The 20,973-nt window shown below is 43.4% G+C and overlaps 1 protein-coding gene across 5 annotated transcripts in view; it reads left to right on the forward strand.

Moving 5' to 3' along the window:
- The window catches only part of ASTN1 (astrotactin 1), a 448,149-nt gene that overhangs the window by 142,824 nt on the left and 284,352 nt on the right, over positions 1-20,973 (forward strand). For all 5 annotated transcript variants that reach the window (XM_078392393.1, XM_072998206.2, XM_078392391.1 and 2 more), the window contains exon 2: positions 10,929-11,116. In XM_078392393.1, coding sequence (XP_078248519.1) covers positions 10,929-11,116 — 188 coding nt within the window. The remainder of the gene's footprint in view (positions 1-10,928; positions 11,117-20,973) is intronic.

Below are 20,973 nucleotides of genomic sequence, written 5' to 3' on the forward strand. Positions count from 1 at the left end.
AACTGCTTCCAAAATCTCCTAGTGTAAAGCCTTCTTTACTGTAATTCCAGACTGACCAGCAGATGTCCCTCCAATCTTAACTGTTCTCTGAGTCACAAACCGCTGACTAGGCAACTGCAAAAAGTCGTCTCCTTCCATACAAGCCACATCCAATGCCAACGCCAATCAATTCCAAAAGGAAATATCCTCTCCCCACCCCTGCAGCCTAAACTGTAGGGTGAGGGCAAGCCATTAAACAGCCCTACCTGGAGCTTCAAAAGAGGCAATCGCTACCTTGCCTGAAAATGCCCACTCATAGCCAAATTAAACAGATTTTAATGTCTGTTAAAATCTGAGCATTGCTTCTTAACAGACTTCGCTGCAGCTAATTCTTTCTGTAAGATCCTTAGCTAGAAAGAGAAAAGCAATTTGGCTAATTTACAGCCTGTCAGCATGCACGCACTCCCTCAGCCAAGGCTTCCGGAAAAATGCATGCAGCTTCACTTCCACAGCAAACACCATAAATCACACTAAAGCACGCGTTCCGTCCCACCGCTGCCACCATGCGAGAACACCGCCCATATCTCCAAGGAGACTTTCGGGGGGTTCCGGAGAATGGGATGGATACGAAAGACAGACAAACCACAGTACTGCTGAGTAGAGCCCAGGGGATCTCAACCGGGTCTTGTCTATTCCTTCTTCTCCAAAAGCCACACTCCTTTTTTAAGCCAACTAGCCAACACAGACATAACCATGAGATATACTCAGATTAATCTGGGCTCTAGAGATCTTTGGTAGCAAACACATAAGGCCAATTAATATTCTTCAGCTAGTCTGAACAAGAAACAATGCTTCTAGATAGAAATCAATCATTACTGTTTTATTATTAAAAGTTGTTAAAGTAAAGAAACCAAATGTTTGTAAGACAGTTTAGTTGGTACATTTTCAATACAAGGCACAGATACCTCCTCCCCCACTCCAGCTAGAAAAATAAAGAAATGAAACTATGCTAACTAATATAAAGAGTAACATAGTCCATCTCATGTGTCCTGGGTTCACAAGCTGATGTAGATGCAATCCAGGTGTTTCCCCTCAGTCCATGGTAGAGGAAAAATATTTGTAATCCATGATGGAACACACTCTACTCTCTCTCTTCTCTGTCGCTTCTTCTTCTTCCCAGAGTTCCCAAGGGCAAGAAACTTCTGGACAGGTCACGCCCCATATTCCCACGAGAGCTACCGAAATGCTTTGGCAACCAGGAATGTTTCTCCTTAGCAACTAGATAAGAGATAGCCGCTGTGGCTCATCTCAGAAACTACACAGAAATCCTAATTTAAAATGGATTCTATTGAGACAGGCTTACCCATAAAAACACATCTCATCACAGCATTGTGGCGTTTGCACCTCGTGGCCCCTGTTTCTCTTCCAAACAGAGCACATGAAAGCAAACCAAACACCTTTTCACACACTGCCACTAGTTGATCACTAAATCAATGTACTTAGGAAAGATGAAGGTCCATTCAGTTTTCACTTTTTCTTAAAACAGGTTTATTAATTACAGATGTTTCTTTAATAATTCATAAGTATTTATATTTTCAATCTATCCTTGTTGCAGTGTTCTGTCCCCACTTGCCTGAAGACATCTATTATAGTGCCAGTCCCCAAGCAGTCAGCTAAGGTATCTCTCAATGATTATAGACCAGTAGCTTTAACATCTGTTATGATGAAATGTTTTGAGAGATTGGTGCTGGATTACATTAAGGCTAGTCTTCCACCTTCTTTGGACCCATGGCAATTTACATACAGGAGAAATAGATCTACTGATGATGCTGTGTCCATTGTACTCCATACTGTATTGAGCCACTTAGAACAACAGGGAACTTATGCGAGGCTGTTGTTTGTGGATTATAGCTCTGCTTTTAATACTATTCTACCAAATAGGTTGTTTTTTAAAATGATCAACCTGGGATTACCTCAGGAGATCTGCATGTGGATAAAGGATTTTCTGACAGATAGGCTACAGTCAGTAAGGATGGGATCTCACCATTCTTCTACCCTGGTACTAAGTACAGGAGCTCCCCAGGGCTGTGTGCTAAGTCCCTTCCTCTATTCCCTGTACACACATGATTGCACCCCACTGTATAACACCAATGCAATTATTAAATTTGCGGATGATACGACAGTGGTGGGGCTCATAAATAAGAACAATGAGTCTGCTTATAGAAAGGAAGTACAAAGGTTGATACTTTGGTGTAAAGAAAATCATCTCACACTTAACATCAAAAAACCTAAAGAACTCATAATTGATTTTGGGAGGAAGAGAAATGTACATTTACCACTGTACATAAACGGTGAGGAAGTGGAGAGAGTTGGTAGTTTTAAATTTCTGGATACTTACATCTCAGAGGACCTCTCATGGACTATAAATGCCAACATGCTAATGAAGAAGGCACAGAAGAGGCTGTATTTCCTGATAATGCTTGGCAAGTTAAATTTATCTCAGCATTTACTTCTGTCCTACTATCGTAGCACCATTGAGAGTGTCCTAACCTATGGCATTCTGGCATGGTTTGGGAGTAGCTCTGTAGCGGACAAAAAAACTCTACAGAGAACCATTAAAATTGCCCAGAATATCATCGGGCTCCAGCTACCAACCCTGGATAACATCTTCACATCCCACTGTCTGAGGAAGTCACACAGCATCCTGAGAGACTCTTCCCATCCTGCTTATAATTTGTTTTGAACTGTTACCTTCTGGCAGAAGATATAGAACCACACGTTTTCTGAATAGTTTTTATCCCAGAGCTATAATTGCAATTAATAATGAGCTTAAAGACCACCAGTAGTGAATAATTAGTTGGACTGTGTTACTTGGCCTGTGGTGTAGATGTTTGTATTTTTAGTGGGGGACTTTTAGTGGGTGGGGAGTGTATATTCCAAACATATGCCTCCACCTTCCCAGTTGTCACTACAACTAGTTCTCTATTGCCTAATTTGTCCACCCTTTGAACCACTAGCAACTAATAATGAGAGACTGCTTCCTTTCAAGACCCTTTTCTTAGTTGCCATCACCTCTGCTAGATGAGCGAGTGAACTAGCTGACCCTCCTTTCCTCCAGTTCCACCCGGATAAAGTCACTCCCTATCCAGACCTCACATTTCTTCCTCAAGTTCTTTCTGATTTCCAATTAAACTAACCACTCATTCTACCCACCTTTTTTTCCATTGCTTTCCACAGACTTAGAACGTTCCTTGCACTTTTTGGATGTCCATTATGTCCTCATCTTCTTTGTTCTTGCACCAAAGCCTTTCGCAAATCCAACTGACTTTTTTTCAGCTTCCATGGCTTTGCTAATGTTCTCCTGGTCTCTTCTCAGACAATCTCTAAATGGCTGATCAATACCATCCCTTTTGGTGTACCAATTTGCATACAAGTCTCTACCAGGCCCTGTTAGAGCACCCTCAACCAGGTCTATATCCATCTCCACAGTCCTCAGAGGTGTTAGATGCTGCTAGATATTCACAGAGCATTTCACTTCATTATAGGCTCAATGTCAGGGCCAAGGTGAACGTGACATTTGGGTGAACTGTACTGGCTTCTGTTCTTCTGTGATGTCTCACCAGCCAGTAAGGTATCTAGTGAATCCCTCAAGTGTGTGATTCATGGAAACCATGAAGAAGAAAGAGAGGTTACCTACTTGTAACTTTGGTTCTTCGAGTAGTCATCTGTGAATTCACACACCCTACCCTTTCTCCCTCTGTCCATCACATATTTCTGTTTTCTATTTTGACGGCTGCCTCCTTTGTAAGAACTGAGTGGCTCTCCAAGCTGGGCAGAGTAGGCACATAAAGGAGAATCATTCTGGGGAATGTGTTCAAAAGCTCTAGAACGTTCTGAGGACCTCTGCGCAGGTGCAATTAAACCCAAATGTGTGAATTTATAGATGACAACTCAAATAATCAGAATTAAATGTAGGTGAACTCTCTATTTCTCATTTTCCGATGTGAAATTAAGCAATGAGCATAGCATAGTTTGGTAAAGTGCTGCAGCATGTAGCAGTATGTTAATGCTGGAAAGACTGGAGCAAAGATGGGGGGGTTGAATTGCCTGGTTTTAGAGGAGATTATAGTGGGAGCTGGTTGGATAGCTCAGTGGTTTAGGTATCTGACTGTGTAGCCAGAGATTGGGAGCTCAATTCTCCATGGTGCCTCCTGTGAGTAGAGTCAACCTGTGTGGCCAGGGGCAACTGCACAGTCTCAGAGCACCCCAGAAGAAGGAAATGGTGAATGACTTCTAAGTATTGTCTACCTGGAAAACCCTGGAAAAGTTCACCATAAGGTAGAATTGACTTGCTGGCACATGTTGATGTTGATGATGATATAGTAAGTATAATAGAGTTTTTGATTCAGCAGGGTCATATTAATGTCAAAAGTAACACTAACAAGAGAACATAATTGTATTTTTGTCTTCATGGGAAAGAGGTCACGAAAGAGTTAGGGCTGCCATGTAGGAATATAGCAGCTCAGTTCTGCAACTCTGAACTCTGGGACATTTTTGTAAATGATGCCTGCATATTTACAAACATTGGCCAGAATCCTATCAATTACATTATCTGGCATAATGAAATCAATATAAATCTTCTGGCCAACTTGCTGCAAGGTAAAAAATCAGTGTAAGCATTACAACTCAAAGGGCAATGGCAAATATGCATGCTTATGTCTTAACATGCAGAAATTTGTCTCTGAGATTTACATAGATTATGTTAACAGAGGTGTAAAAATGTAAGAGGATTACAGCCACTGTTTCCAGTCATGAGAAGTAGAAACTAGAGTTACTATGATATCTAGTACCATATTGTCTAATATTAGTCTGTTCAGAGAAAATTGCAAAAAGTTAATGGGCTTATTTGGAATGTGGAAGTGAAAAATGTACCAAAAGCTAGCCTTCACGTTTTCCCTCTGGATAGATAATGGACTACCACCCATCTTGCTTCCATGTGACAAGGTTGTATTTGTTAAAATAATATGTCATTCTCTTTGCCCTGCCTGCCTTGTTGATAATGAGCACTTAAACAAATTAACCTCCAGGAACAGCTTTAAGTCCATCTCATCTGTCTAATGCATCCTTCCATCCCACCTCAATTGTCCATTTAACCTAGCCTGCATGGATATGTTCTCTATTTCTCATTCTCCAATGTGAAATGCTTGGTGAATGTGAAATGCCAAGTGCCTGGCAGATTGTTTAGAAAACCTGGCCATTACCCTGATGTCAGCTTTAACAGCTGTTAACTGCCCCTGTTCCAACATTCCTCGCTGGGTTGTACAGTGAAGATAAGGCAGGTATATTGTTAAAATCTGCAGTTTTTAACATGAACACCCACCATCCGTCCGTCCGTCCGTCCGTCCGTCCGTCCGTCCATCTTGTATCCTGCTCCCATTACTATCATAGCACTACTCTCGCAGGTTACAACATGTATTGAAACAACAAACAGGGTACATAAAAGAATCAGGTAAATAGGATAATGTAACGTGGCATAACCCCAATCACACACATACAACAGCTTGGTTCCCACTGAACCCTTTAAGGTAACGCACAGACCCTGAACCTATCAGTTCTGGCTACCTAAATAGAAACCTGAACCTATCAGGTATGTACTAACTGACACACAGTTGTACTCAGTCTGACACACAGACTCCAACTCCAACTCTCCACACAAGCTCCAAATATATATACAGTACAGCTCCTCCCCCCTGATGTCCCGCCTTCCACTCCCCATAGGATGGAACTTTCCCTCCAAACCCATGACAGACAGGTACCATCAGTGCTGTATGTGACACCTCCCCTCTTTATAAGTTGTTTTGCGGGGGAAAAGCTAAAGTGCTTTTCTCCAAAAAAACAACCAGGATCAAAACACAAAACAGTTATACATTATAACACAATCCCATACTTACTCACTCTAGGTCAAACATATCATTTATGCATTTAAACATTAATATTTGCAATACATTAAGTTACCTTTATTAATACAAACCAAGCCTGTTCAATAAACAGGTACATTTAACTTTTGGTCCCCAAAATATACATAGTCCATGGTTTCTTCGCCGTCTTCACTCGTCGGGTCTTCTTGACAAGGCATCAGCGACACAGTTCATTGACCCTCTGACCACCTTCACTTCAAAGTCAAAATCTTGCAGGTTTAAAGCCCACCTCATAAGTTTACTATTATGGGTTTTCATTGTCTTTAACCACTGCAGTGGTGAGTGGTCAGTGCACAGAACAAAATGTCTTCCCCAGATGTAAGGTTTGGCCTTCTGAATCGCGTAGACTATGGCCAGGCACTCCTTTTCCACGGTTGCCAAATGTCTCTCACCTTTCTGGAGTTTCCTACTCAGGTAGGACACTGGATGCTGGTCACCATTTTCATCCTCCTGGCAAAGAACTGCTCCTACCCCGCTGTTAGACGCATCGGTGTAGATGATGAACTCCCGGTCGAAGTCGGGAGCACGCAGCACTGGATAATGGATGAGCGCCTGCTTCAACCTCTGGAACGCCTCCTCACAGTCGCTGGTCCACGGGATGCGGTCATCAGTCTTCTTCCGCCTCAGATCGGTCAGCGGAGTCGCTATCTCGCTAAACCTCGGGATGAACTTCCTGTAGTAGCCCACCAACCCAAGAAATGATTTGACTTTTTTCTTGGTGTTGGGTCTGGGCCAATCACGAACGGCTTCTATCTTGGCCTCTAGGGGTTTGATCACTCCTCCCCCTACTATGTGACCCAAGTATTTTATTTCTGGGCTACCCAGCTGACACTTGCTTGCCTTTACTGTTAGCCCTGCTGCACGTAACCTCTGCAGCACTATCTCCAGGTGTTTCAGGTGATCTATAAGGTAGTTCAGATCCGACATCTTGGAAATGACCCAGTATGGTCCTGCCCATTTGAGCTGTAGTTTGTTCTCTTTGCAGGGCCTAAGCCAAAGCACTTCCTCCCCTGGGTTAAAGTGCCTCTCCCTGGCTTTCTGGTCATACCAGGTTTTCTGTCTGACCTTCTGAGCTTGCAGGTTTTCTGCTGCTAGCTCTAGGTTTCTCTTCAGGACATTCATTAAAGTGTCTATATATGTCACAACATCTTGTGGGTCATCCTGGGTGATCTGCTCCCAATTTTGTTTGATTAAATCAAGTGGACCTTTTACTTTTCTCCCAAACAAAAGTTCAAACGGACTGAACCCGGTACTGGCTTGTGGCACTGATCGATAAGCAAACAAAAGGGATTGCAGCTTCTGGTCCCAATTGTTTGGATTCTCTGCCAAGTAAGCCCTAATCATGCGCATCAGAGTCCCATTGAACTTCTCCGTTAACCCATTACTTTCGGGGTGATAGGCAGTGGTTTCCTTGTGTTTAATTCCACAGATTTGCCATAACCGTTTCATGAGCTTTGATGTAAACGATGTGCCCAAATCTGTGATTATTTCTGAGGCAAATCCCATCCTGGACATATACCCCACCAAGGCATCTGCCACTGTGTTAGTTTCGATGTTAGTCAAGGGAATGGCTTCGGGGTACCTCGTGGCATGGTCCACAATGGTGAGAATGAACCGGTTCCCCCTCTTTGTGGCCTTGGGCAAAGGTCCCACAATATCCACTCCTATACATTTGAACGGGGTGTCAATCACAGGCAAAGGGCACAACTTCGCTTTGGTCCTGTCATGGTTATTCCCCTGCCTCTGACACACATCACATTGTTTACAGAACTCCTTGATCTGCTTCCCTATTTCAGGCCAGTAAAAATTTTGTGTGATTCTCTGCTGTGTTTTGTTCACCCCTAAGTGCGCAGCAAACATGTCAGAGTGCCCCCTTTGTAAGATCATGGGGCGATACTTTTCAGGTACCACTAGCTGACTTCTGATCCCATCTCCCCCTTTGGAGATATTCATCAGGGTCTCTCTATATAAAATTCCCTTTTTCTCGCGAAATCTCGCTGGGGTTTCAGGTGTTAGCTGGGTGTCTGTCACCTTTTCAAAACACTTTCGGAGAGTGGCGTCTGCCTTTTGCTCTTGGCCAAATTTGCTGTCCGTGGTTAAGGTTTCTGCCACGGCTTCGGGACTACCCTCATCTGCTTCCACCTCGGGCTCTTCAGTACCCCCCTGAACTGTCCCCGTGGTAGCTTGTGAGCGTGTAATCACTAGCACCCGTTTCACATGTTCAGCCAGGTCATTTCCCACGAGCACGGCTGCTGGCAGAGTTGATGAAATCGCTAGCCGCCAAACTCCCCTCCAGCCTTGAAAGCTCACAGGTACCTCAGCTACTGGCAGTGAGATCACCTGCCCCTCAATCCCTGCCACCTTCAGGCTCTCATTTGGGATTATATACTTCCTAGGAATAATGTCTGGATGGCACAGGGTCACCTGGGAACAAGTATCCCTTAGCCCCCTATACTGATGGTCAAGTATTCCTACGTCCACCCCTGTGGTCTCAAACAATTGCGAATCTGTCCTCACTAGTAAGCAGCGCTTGACCTCCACAAGAGGACCATTTTCCTCAGCCTGATCAGCAGATGTAACTGGTCCAGAGTGAGTAGCCATGGTAACAGGCTCCCTCAGTGGCAAGGAGCTTTGCTCTGTCTGGACACAGAATACAGCTTTTGGCTTGGTTCCACTCAAATCATGAGGCAAATTTCCCTTTAGCTGCTTTAATTTCTCACACTCTGAGATTAGATGGCCCTTTCCTTGACAGAAATAACATTTTCTGCTGTTTTTGGAGTCTTTCTCATCTGGTTTTGGTTTTCCCTCCAAAATCTGAGGTCTTGGTGGTTTCATGTCTGAGGGCTTCCCTTCAACATGGGCCCCTCCCCCTTGCTGGTTTTTCCCTGGTCCCTGAGAGTACCTGCTGTAGGTTTCTTTGGGCTTACCCACAGATTTCCCCTCAGCACCTAAGGGCTTCCTTGTTTGGTAAATAAAATCTGCGATCTCTGCCGCTTCTGTCACAGTTCTAGGTTTCCTCTCTCTCACATGGAACTTTAGTTCCCCATACAGGACTGAATAAAATTGTTCCAGCGCTATCAGGTCTTTGAGCTGCTGGAAGGTCTCTGTCCCCTCCTGAGACAGCCATTTCTCTAGCAACCTCACCAGTTGGGCCCCCACTTGGGTAAAAGTCTGCTCCGTTTTTTTTGTGAGTGACCTGAATCTTTGCCTCAGCTGTTCAGCATTTATCCCATGTCGGGCAAACACCAGTTTTTTAAACTCAGCGAAGTCTTTCAGCAGTTCCACTGGCATCTCTGCATAGACTTCTGCCAGGCTGCCACTGATCAAAGATCGCATAATGGTCATCTTCTCAGTTTCCCTTACTGAGAAGTCTACAAACGCTCTTTCCACGAGGGAAAAGAACACCTCAGGGCAATCTCCCTTGTGGTACACAGGGAATTTCTTCAGGTCAGTTTTAGACAGGCTGCCTTCCCCATTCCCTGGGTTCCCCCCATTATTATTGTTATTCCCATTTCTGCTCATTATCTCCAGCTTCTTCAGCTCAAACGCCATTTTTTGTAACTCAAATTGTCTTTGTTTCTCCCTTTCCCTTTCCTGTTCCTCTTCCTTTTCCATTTCAAATTGTCTTTGTTTCTCTCTTTCCCTTTCCTGTTTCTCTTCCCTTTCCAACGCCATTCTTTCTCTCTCTAATCTTTCTTCTTTTTCCATTTCCCTCACCCTCAGTTCATGCTGTTGGGCTAGGAGCATTTTCCTGAGTTCTGAGGTCAGTTCTCCCGTGCTCTCTTCCTGCACTGAGCCAAATTCCTCCTCAGAACCTTGGTCTCCCTGTGGTTCTCTCACTTTCCCCATTTCTGCCATTTGGCTTCGAGTCAAGGGCATAATCCCCCCAGAACAGGCTGCCTTCAAAAGTCAAGCCTCAAAATAAAACGACGACTTTTTTCCTTTTGCCTCAGAAACAGCCTTCTATAGACTGCTGCTGTTCCTTCAGCACCAACTTGCAACTGTTGCCAGGCAGAATCCACCCCCTCTGCTAGGCCTCTCAGCCTACAGGCTAGATCACTGTTACTTCACACAGTTTTGCCTCAGCCCTTTCCCGCCAAAACAGGTTGCCTCAGAGCTCCCTAATCTAGTCCCCCCAATCCGAGTGTGCACGTTCTTCCACTAGCCTACCTCCCCGTGAGGTAAGCCTAGAAGATTACCTACGCGCCCTCAGATTGTCCCTGACTAGACCCCCCTTGCTCTGGGCACACTTGCCAAGGCTTTGCTGGACCACTGGACAACTGGACCAGTCGTATCCCACACGCTGGACACCAATCAATGTGGCAACCCCAGACCTACTGGAGCATGCCACCATGTATTTATGCTGCCACCAACCATTCCCTATAAGGAGTCACACAGACCAGGAATGGATTTTACTAAACAAAAGAACAAGGTTTATTGAAACAACAAACAGGGTACATAAAAGAATCAGGTAAATAGGATAATGTAACGTGGCATAACCCCAATCACACACATACAACAGCTTGGTTCCCACTGAACCCTTTAAGGTAACGCACAGACCCTGAACCTATCAGTTCTGGCTACCTAAATAGAAACCCGAACCTATCAGGTATGTACTAACTGACACACAGTTGTACTCAGTCTGACACACAGACTCCAACTCCAACTCTCCACACAAGCTCCAAATATATATACAGTACAGCTCCTCCCCCCTGATGTCCCGCCTTCCACTCCCCATAGGATGGAACTTTCCCTCCAAACCCATGACAGACAGGTACCATCAGTGCTGTATGTTTATTTTTAGGGTAGGGCTTATATTACGAGCATCCTGAAAAATCATACTAGGGCTTATTTTCAAGTTAGGTCTTATTTTTGGGGAAACAGGGTATTATTCGGGAAAGATGTTGGGGGGGGCTAGGAGGCTGTTCATTTGTTTTGTGGGTTGCATTGATCTTCTTTCCTTGTCCACAGAGATTTCAGGCAACACAGAAGATATCCCGTTAGTGCGTTGGAGGCAGCAATGGCTAGAAAATGGCACACTGCTCTTTCATATCCATCATCAAGATGGCACTCCCAGCCTGCCTGGCTTGGAACCCACAGAGGAACCCCAGAGTGAATCAGCAGAAGAAGAGCTAAGAATTCTTCACATCTCGGTCATGGTGAGTATGCAATTTGCCCTCCAATCTAAGGGTATTGCTCTTCTTTAATTATCAGTCATTCTTGAGGTAGCGTTGTATTGAAAGAATAATTTTGAAGTGAAACATCTGATAATAGATGTGATGCACTGGACTCCCTAAAGGGCTGCTGGCATTCTGTCAGAGAGCTTGACAGGCCATTTACCTACCACCTTTGTGCTGAGGCAAGTCCCAAGACCTCAGCAGCGTGTAGCATAAGCCCTTTAAACAAGTCTGACCTTAAAAGAACACTTTATTCTTACTTAGTACTTTGCAAGTACAGGCACATGGGCTTTGTGATTCCTTAGAACTCACTAAAGCTCAGTTAGGTAGGACTCTTAAATGGTAGCTAGTTTGTGGCCCTCTCCACCTCCTGGATTTAACCGGACCCAGCTGTTCAAGATACCAGTCCTTTTGTAGAATTTTTATAGTTAATTTTTATTAGAAAAATAGAGTTTCATAGAATCAGTTTATATTGCACAAGCATTAGCATCAAGAACATATTCAAAGATCATTGCAGTTAAATGAAATAACTATTTCCCATTCAAAATAATAAAAACTAAAAAGCTAAACTAAGGTGGGCTATAGTGGACTAGCCCCACCACCCTCTTTCTCCTTACTTATATCCTCTCTTCTTCATGGAATTGAATCCAGATCAACACATGAACCATCAGAATCATATTCCATTTTATTGAATCACATTGAATCACAATTCACATAACCCATTGTCCATTTTCTACATTCTCTAACTCCTCCCTTCTTCATGGCAAATCCAGCTGTTAACCAATTGTACCACCTCTCTCCTTCCCTTGTTCCCATGAGAGTCCAGGTGTTGTTCATCTCTTCTCCAACTAGCTTGGAATGTTGAGTCTTCCATGGGCCTCACAATTCGGCCTTCACACAATCTTGATCCAGGCTGTAACGGTCTTCAGGAAAACACTCTCATGATGCTTAGAAAAACATATTCCAATGTCTCTCAAATCATCTCCACACAGAACCTGTCTGACTCCATTTTACATTTCTCTGACTATATATCCCATCATCATGACATGACACCCTTTGAATTTCAAAAATATAGGGTTATTTTTAAGCCTACATGTTTGACTACAAGCTGGGTTACATATTTTGGCCTAGTAACTACTAACTCTGTGTTAAAATTACATAATAAAATAAATGCAAAAAATTTAATTATGCATTCTAACTAGCAAAGCATCGAGGTAGAAAACGTTCTAACAGCAGCATTTGAATATAGAACTCTGGGTTAAGCAATTCTAGGAACCTGAAAAATAGAAAACAGTCATGTTAGTAAATAAAACAGAATAACACTCTGGTTATGCTCAAGAACCAGTGAATCAAAAATAACTTATTCAACCATCTGCCACATCTGAAATTCCACAATGCATCCTGGACAGGCTGTCTGTGACAACGTTCAGCTTCCCAGGAATGTGCTGAACCTCAAAATCAAAATCCTGTAAAGTTAAACTCCAACACAATTTTTGGTTATGAGATTTCATCTTTTGCAACCAAATTAACACACAATGGTCAGTTTGCAGGGTAAACCTGCACCGCCAAAGATATGGGCATAAATGCTGAAGTGACCAAAGAATTGAATAGGTTTGCTTTTCAGGAACAGAGTAATTTCTTTCATGGGCTAGTAACTTCTTACTAAAAAATGAAATTGGATGACAAATCCCATCACCCCCTTTTTGCAACAACACAGCTCCTAATCCCCAATCAGAAGCATCAGTCTGCAAGACAAAAGGCTTGTCAAAATCAGATGATTTCAGAATAGGAGCAGAAACAATTATAGCTTTTAAAGCAGGGGTGTCCAACCTTTCACCTTCCCTGGGCCACATTAGAAGATGAAGATTTGGTTAGGGCCACACATAAATTTGGTTTGGGCCACATGGGGGGCCTCCAAGCGCGCTTACTGGCAGCTGCGATCTCAGACAACAGAGGCTGCCAGCTTCGACTCTGGTGGCTTTATGGGGATGGGAGGGGGTCCACCTATTGACAGGGACAGCACAATGCATTCACACACACACCCTCTCCCCTCCCTCTCCTTCCTTCCTTCCCTCTCCCCCCCCCCCCACCATTGTGACGTGCCCCGGCTGCATTCTGACCACAAGTGCCGGCAGTGTAACTTGAAACTTTGGAATTTCTTTTAAAATAAAAAATTGCACTGGGCCGCATTATGAGCCAACCTGGGCCGCACGTGGCCCACGGGCCGCAGGTTGGACAAGCCTGTTTTAAAGCATCAAATGCCCCCTGACAGTCTGGTGTCCATTTTATCTTGACAGGCATTCATTTTTTAGTAAGCTCTGTCAAAGGTGAAGCCAAATCGCTGAAATTAGTAATGAATGTCCTATAGTAACCAATTAAGCCCCAAAATATTGAACCTGTTTCTTTGAAGCAGGGTTAGGCCAGTTCTGAATGGCTTCTATCTTGGCCTCCAAGGGTTGAATTTCCCCCTGTCCAGTCAAATGACCCAAATACAAAACTTTTCCTTGTATCCACTGACACTTGCTGGCTTTGACTGTCAGACCAGCATTCTGCAATTTACACAACACAGTTTCAATGTGAGACATGTGTAGCAAAATTAGGGCTAAAAATAGCTAGGTCATCCAAATATGCAGAAGCAAAGGGTAAGTCATGTAACAGTTTGTCCATCATCCTCTGGAAAGTTGCTCCTGCGTTTTTCATTCCATAAGGCAATCTTTTGAAACGACAAATTCCCACGTGGCTTATGAAATTGGATTTGTCTCTCAATTTTTCTTCAAGAGAAACTTGTCAATAACAAGCACTCAGATCCAATACGCTTATGAACCAGGAGCTAGCTAAGCATTCTATGAGGTCATCCATCCTAGGTAAAGGGTAGAGATCAGGAACTGTTAAGCTGTTCCGCTTCCTGTAGTCCACACAAAATCTGACCCCATCCAAAACTTGTCCCAAAGCATTTTTCTTTGGCCCAATAACAATAGGGCTGGCCCATGCAGCATTGCTGGTTCTATCACATCTAATTCCAACATCTTTTGAATCTCCTTTTGAATCTGCACAGCATGATGCCCCATAACCCTGTAGGAACCAGCTCTCACCAGTATCAATAGCATGAGTAACCAAATTTAGTATAACGAGGTTTGTCAGAAAAAAACACTTTGGTATTGTTCCAGAATTTGAGAAAGTCACTCCTGCTCCTCAGGAGTACCTGAAAGAACAAATTTGTCCAGCCAATTTCTAGCATTTTCCAAATCAGACAAAATGTCCATAGGTTCCTGCTCTGGCCTAATACAAGCAGCTTGACACTTCAGAATTACAGCTGCTCTGTCTCGATAGGGTTTCAGGCTGTTGACAAGATAAATAATAGGCTTTCTTCCAGAACCAGGTATTTGAGCAAAATAGTTCCAAAGTCCCAATACATTGTAAAACCTTTCCTGGGCCCTCCCAGGAAACCTCTAGTTTATTTGGTCTGAGTGGGTTCAAGAGGAGAACAGAATCTCTCACTTCAAACTCTCTGTGCCTTGATTTACGATCATGAAAATAATTTTGCTTAGCCTGGGCCTGCTGGATATTTTCTTTAGCCATTTCCTGAATAGCTCTCAGCTTCACTTGTAAATTATACATAAAATCAGTAACAGACAATGAACTGGACTAGATGGTACCTTCCCAGTCAGCTCTCAACAAATCCAAAGGTCCATACAATTTTTTTTCATACACCACCTCACTTGGGCTAAGTCCGCCTAAGGCCTCATGAGGTGCATTTTGGTAAGCTAAGAGGACCAGAGGGAGAACTTTGTTCCAACCTCTCCCAAAGTCCTGAACAAAAGTTTTAATCATTTTGAGCAGAGTCTGTTGAGTGTGCTCCACCAATCCATGGGATTCTGAATGATATGAGGCACTGAAATTTATTCTTATTTTGCTAATTTCACAGACTTTTCTCATCAGCTCGCTTCTAAAAGCACAAGCTCTGTCACAAATCAATACAGATGGAATTCTAATCCTTGCACAAATCTCCAGAAACACTTTGGCAATGGAATTAGCAGAAATAGTAGCAATAGGGTAAGCTTCTACCCATTGGCTAGTTTGACAGACAAATGTGATAATAAAACATTTCTGTGATTTAGAAGGCAAGAAAGGTCCCAAAATGTCCATTTGAAGACAGTCAAAAACTTCACCTATAACAGGAGTTGCCTGAACTCTTGCTTTAGTTTTATCAGTGTGGTGCCCCACTCTTTGGCATACATCCTAGGAAGAAACGAAATCCCTTACATTCTTTGCTACGTCTGGCCAGTAAAGATGCTGAGTAACTCTCTGTAAAGTCTTTTTGCATCCCTGATGTCCAGAAAAACGGGTACCACAGGCCAATTCTATCACCCGCTGTCGATATTCTCTAGGGACAATTAGTTGCTTGGACAATTCTACATCCATCCTAGAATCTTGGGCAAATTGACAATACAGAAGCCCATTTTGGCCCCAGAAAAAACTTACGGTTTTGTTCTGACTCAACACTTGCTGTGATCTTAGGGCTGTCAAAGAAGGGTCAAGTTCTTGGTGTTTTTTGAATTCATCTGTACCTATCGTCTGAATAACAGTCTCTTCCCCCTCTGAGCAGTCAATGTCCGAAGGAATGGCTTGTGCCTCCTCAGGCAATGCAGCTTGCTTTTCATCTGGCAAAACCAGTTTGGAAAGGAGAGGCTGCTCTGCCTGAGGGGTTTCTGAATTATCTTTTGTTCCTTTGAAGTTAGCCTGGGTAGACTTTAACTCCGCCTGAGTGGCATTGCATCTCGTGCCTCTGAAACTTCATTCAGGGGACACTGAACCAATCTGGCCTCTTTGTCTCCGCTTGCTTGCCTCTGAGCTTGTAAGGGATTAACTCCTTTTTGGGCTGCTGGTGCTGGTGAAGCCTGGTGGTTTGAGTACATTGCTTGAATCCATTCTGGCAGAAGTCTCTCATTGGTGAATGGGTCTCCTTCTTTCGCTGGGTAACTGAGAAATTTCAACTTGCGTCTGGCGTGTGTGCGCAGGGACAGGCAGCTTGGCTGGAGTTTTAGGTGGTTGGCTTGGTTGAGCAGCGACTTTAGGGCAGTCTCCTCAGAGATGGTCCCCTCCACACAAATAACACTTTAAAGGGGGACCTGAAGTGGCTGGCCTCCTGGTGTTACTGGGATAGACCTGTTTTACCTCTTGGGAAACAGGTTTGACTGGCTTTTTAAATTCTAATGGCTTTTTAGCTGCTTCCAAGCTTTGCAAAACGCCCAAAGTTCATCTGCAGCCAAATTTTGGCTTTCTAGTGTATATGGATCTGAGTGTCTTTGCAGGTGCAAACCTTTCATTATAAGAAAAGTTTCTTCTCACAACCCTACTATCCTGGTTGATTTCATCACAGAAACATTTTAGAAGAGCAAGTTGGAGGTGTATATGGGGAGGGGGAGGTAAAGGCACAGGCCTAGAGAAACTTCAGAGAATGAGGAAAGGAAACAAAAGAAAAATGTTGGAAAAGTAGAGTTTTCTTTTTTTAAGTGATGTTACAGAATTTTACAGTTCCTTTTTCCAGGAGAAGATAATTAGCTGGAGACAATGTGTCATCAGCACTGATATCGAGGATGGGGCTGTTTAATGAAGCCTGCCTTAATGAGAACTTTAATATCTTTCCTATATTACTAACTGGCAGCTGACTTTTCCCCCTCATGTTTTGTTTTTGATTATTCCTGGAGAAAAATTTAAGAAATAGCAAAAAAAACAAAAACACCCTGCCAAGAGCATTTAGAGAATTTTTGTCCCAGTAATTGCCTATTGACTGTGTGATAGAACTCCTGAGATGTAGGCTGGGTCCTTCCTTGAGAGGCAGAAAGCTTTTTAGCAGCAGTGGCACTCAGGATTGTTACTGACTCTCTCTCTCTCTCTCTCTCTCTCTCTCTCTCTCTCTCTCTCTCTCTCTCTCTCTCTCTCTCTCTCTCTCTCTCTCTCTCTCTCTCTCTCTGTGCTGCTCCCACTTGTTAGAGATGGGTACCATTCTCACAGTCTCACCTTTCCCATTTGTAACATGGGAATAATAATACTGGCCCATATCTGGCTGTGGAGCCAGAGGTTGGGAATTCAATTCCTCACTGTGCCTGTTGTGAATAGTGCCAGTCTGTGTAACCTTGGGCAAGCTGCCCAGTCCCAGGGTGCCCCCAGAAGAAGGGAATGAATGGTAAAACACTTCTAAGTATTCTCTACCTGGAAAATCCTGAAATGACTTCACACTGTTATTTATTATTATATTATAACAGGCCAATGTGTTCTTCCTAGAAAATATGCAACACCACAGCACACAATGTTAGGTTGTCCACCTAACAGAACAAGTTTTGCCCTCAGCCTAACTTACCTTGTAGGGTTGTTTTGAGGACAAAGTGGTAGTGGGAAAGCTACATACAGTGCCCTGAACACATTGTAGGAAGGACAGGGTTAAAAAAAGTGATAAATAATGGACATGAAACACTTGGAGCACCTGAGAAAAACTGCTATCTACATATTAGATAGTAGTTTAACTGCTACCTGAGAAGCTATTGCTCCTGTTCTTTTCTTCTTGATCCCCAGTAGGTGTTTGCCTGCCTGCCTGCCTGCCTTTTAAAGAAAGAGTTTCAGATAGTACATGAGAACTGCTGTCAGATCCTCCTTTCATCTTCTGTCTCTGAGGGTTTCCAGTTCCAGCTATTGTTCTTCATTCATAATTTGCTTTGGAATTTATCATCTCTCTGCTCTTTCTACTGATAATTTTCCTAGTTTTTCTGCTTCCCTTCTAAGGCTTGGGAACAAAGCAGATCAACTGTGCAGGGTCCAGGGTTTCTCTGTTGAAGAAAGTTTATGTGTATTTCAACCAGTGTTCTTTCACACTCTTAAAAACGGTACTATCAGCAGCTGACATATCTGCTTTCAGTGGAGCATGATTATTTGCTGTACATAGTTTTGAGACTTCTACGGAAGTAACTTGGTTCACAAAGAACAAGGAACTCATTATTTTTCTGGAACTATCAAGGAAACCATCCACACTGGTTCTTTTAGATTACTGGTGGAATGAGAAGAGCATTTGGGTTTCATATTGGTTTTGCGTGGGTGGTAATTTTTGGTCCAAAATAAATGTGTGGCATTTCAGGAGAATATTTGCATTTTTAAAAGTGTAATGAGCAGTTGCTAGGTGACAGTGTTTGACCCACTGTGACTTGTACCAGTCAGACAAGGAAAGCCTGTGTGTGTGTGAGGCTTCACTAAATTTGGAGTGCACCTGAAGGTGACCTTTGATGTTAAATATTCCTTCTGGATCAGACTGCAATTTCAAGAGAACTATATAATTGTAGTTGCATTTTTCTAATGTCATCAACTGCCATACAGCACTAACTTTGTGTTTCTAAATAATCCTGATCACAAGTGGGTGGCAGTAAAGAATGTGGGTATTCAAGAGAATTTTATAGAATTATTAAAAGAATTGTTTTCTTCTTTCTCTTCTTTACAATGAAAGAACATAAATTATAATTAAAGAGCAAAGCAGCTTACTTGCTTGTTTGGCATTCTCGCTATACATATAAGTGGACATGTTCATTTTTACTGTGGTCTTTTTTAACCACCAAGATTTCAGAGCCAAATTTGATACACAGCTTCTGAGTGTTATTCCATATTTCACGTATGAATATACCTCAGGTACCATATCTCTTTCAAAGGAATAGGGAAGAAAAATGTAAATTCCCCTTGGGCACTGAATTATTAGAGTAAAAATTCATGGAATCATAGAATTTGGAAGGTGCCTATAAGGCTATTGAGTCCAAACCCCCCTGCTCAATGCAGGAATACAAATTAAAGGATATTTGCCATGTGGTTGTCTAATTTTCTCTTGAATGACTCTAGTGTTGGAGCACTCACCATCTCTCAAGGTACAGTGGTGCCTCGCACAACGAGTGCACCGTAGAATGACAAATCCGCACAACGGGGCCGTTCTAGCGATCGCAAATGCGATCGCACACCGACGGCCCCTATGGCTCAAAATCGCAGAGCGAAGGTCAGTAAGCGGTTCGCTTACCGACCTTTGCTTTGCGACCCACCAATCAGCTGTTTGGTGGCTTCAAAATGGCCGCCAGAAGCCCCAAAATGGCCGTGCGCAGCGTTTTCGCGCCCTCGTTAAGCAAGGGGAGGGCGCGAAAATGGCTGCCGGCCATCGGAGAAACATCGCTGTACGGTGAGTAAAGCTGCTATTGGAACTAAGTTTAATGCGTTCCAATGGCTTTTTTTGATCCGTACAGCGATGTTTTCACACAGCGAGGGTTAATCCGGAACGGATTAACCTCACTGTGCGAGGCACCACTGTAATTTGTTCCATTGCCATAAGATGTCAGAAGCCACTACTTTAGCCAAGCAGCAGCACCTGGCTTTCTGACACATGGCTGACGCTGCCTCAAAATCTATGGCTTCCTCTATCGCCCTTAGGCAACATGCGTGGCTGCGATCACCTGCGATCACAGACAATGCTAGGACACATATTGAGGATTTACCTTTTGACAATTGGGCCTCTTCAACAAGAAAACCGATGAGGTAATGGAGAACCTTCATAAGATCCGCAAGACAACCCAATCTCATACCATCCAACAATAACCCAGGTACAGCGCAATCAGTGGCGCAAGCAATTTACATTTCATCAGTCGTACCAACATCCCTACCGCCAGTACAAACCTCCAGTTCATGAAAGGTCCAGCTTCACTCAACCATTTTCCGCTGCTCCGCCTTTCAGATCTCAGGCCCCAGCTCAGCATAGGCAAGGTTTCTGAAGACCTATGGGGAAGAATAAACAATACCTTTGGCTCTCCTCCACCAGTCTATCATCATCACCCCCGATTAGCAACCTTTCTCAGCAAGTGGTCCACTATCACCAAGGACACTTGGATGCTACCCATCATACATTTTGGTTACCTGCTGGAATTCACGGAACTTCCTTCTCTCAGTCATGTCAGACCTACAACATACCTGCTCTAGAGGATGAGGTTTGGCTCCTTCTTCAGAAGTGTGCTGTTCAGAAGGTGCCCTCCCAGGACATTCTGAACAGCTTCCACTCACACTATTTCACAGTGCCCAAAAAGGATGGGAGACTCCATCCTATCTTAGACCTGTGTCTGCTGAACACTTACATCCTTCCAAGGCATTTCCACATGGTCACCCTTGAATCAGTCATCCCTCTTCTTCAACCAGGGGATTGGTTCGTGGTTATAAACCTTCAGGACACATATTTCCATATTTCAATCCACAAAGATCATTTCAAATACCTTCGATTCTGCTTCATGGACACTGCATGCCAATTCTGTGCCCTTTCATTCGGCCTGTCTACCACTCCAAGGACATTTACAAAATGCATAGCTCCTGTCACTGCATAGCTTCATCTTCACAACATCACAGTGTTCCCATATATAGATGATTGGTTGGGATGCGGCCTTCATCCTACAGGCTTTAGCAGAGCTCTGACTACAAGTGAACCAAAAGAAATCTCATCTGCAGCCATCTCAAACCATAGATTATATCGGAGCACATCTCGACTCTGTTGCAGCCAGAGTGTTTACCCCTCCAGAACGAATAATTAAATTAAGACATGCCATTCGCCCTTTCTTGCATTTCAGCACAGTCACCGCTCACCATGCACAGCACCTATTAGGTCACATGCCATCAACTACATTGATCATTCAGCATGCAAAACTAAAGATTATAACTTTATTTATTTATTTTATTTATTATTAGATTTCTACCCCGCCCCTCTAGACAGAGTCTACTTGGGGTGCCTTACAAAGAAGAATAAAACATAAAATATAATCAAATAAAATCATCAAGTA

The sequence above is a fragment of the Pogona vitticeps genome, chromosome 4, assembly GCF_051106095.1.
Source record: "Pogona vitticeps strain Pit_001003342236 chromosome 4, PviZW2.1, whole genome shotgun sequence".
Taxonomy (NCBI): domain Eukaryota; kingdom Metazoa; phylum Chordata; class Lepidosauria; order Squamata; family Agamidae; genus Pogona; species Pogona vitticeps.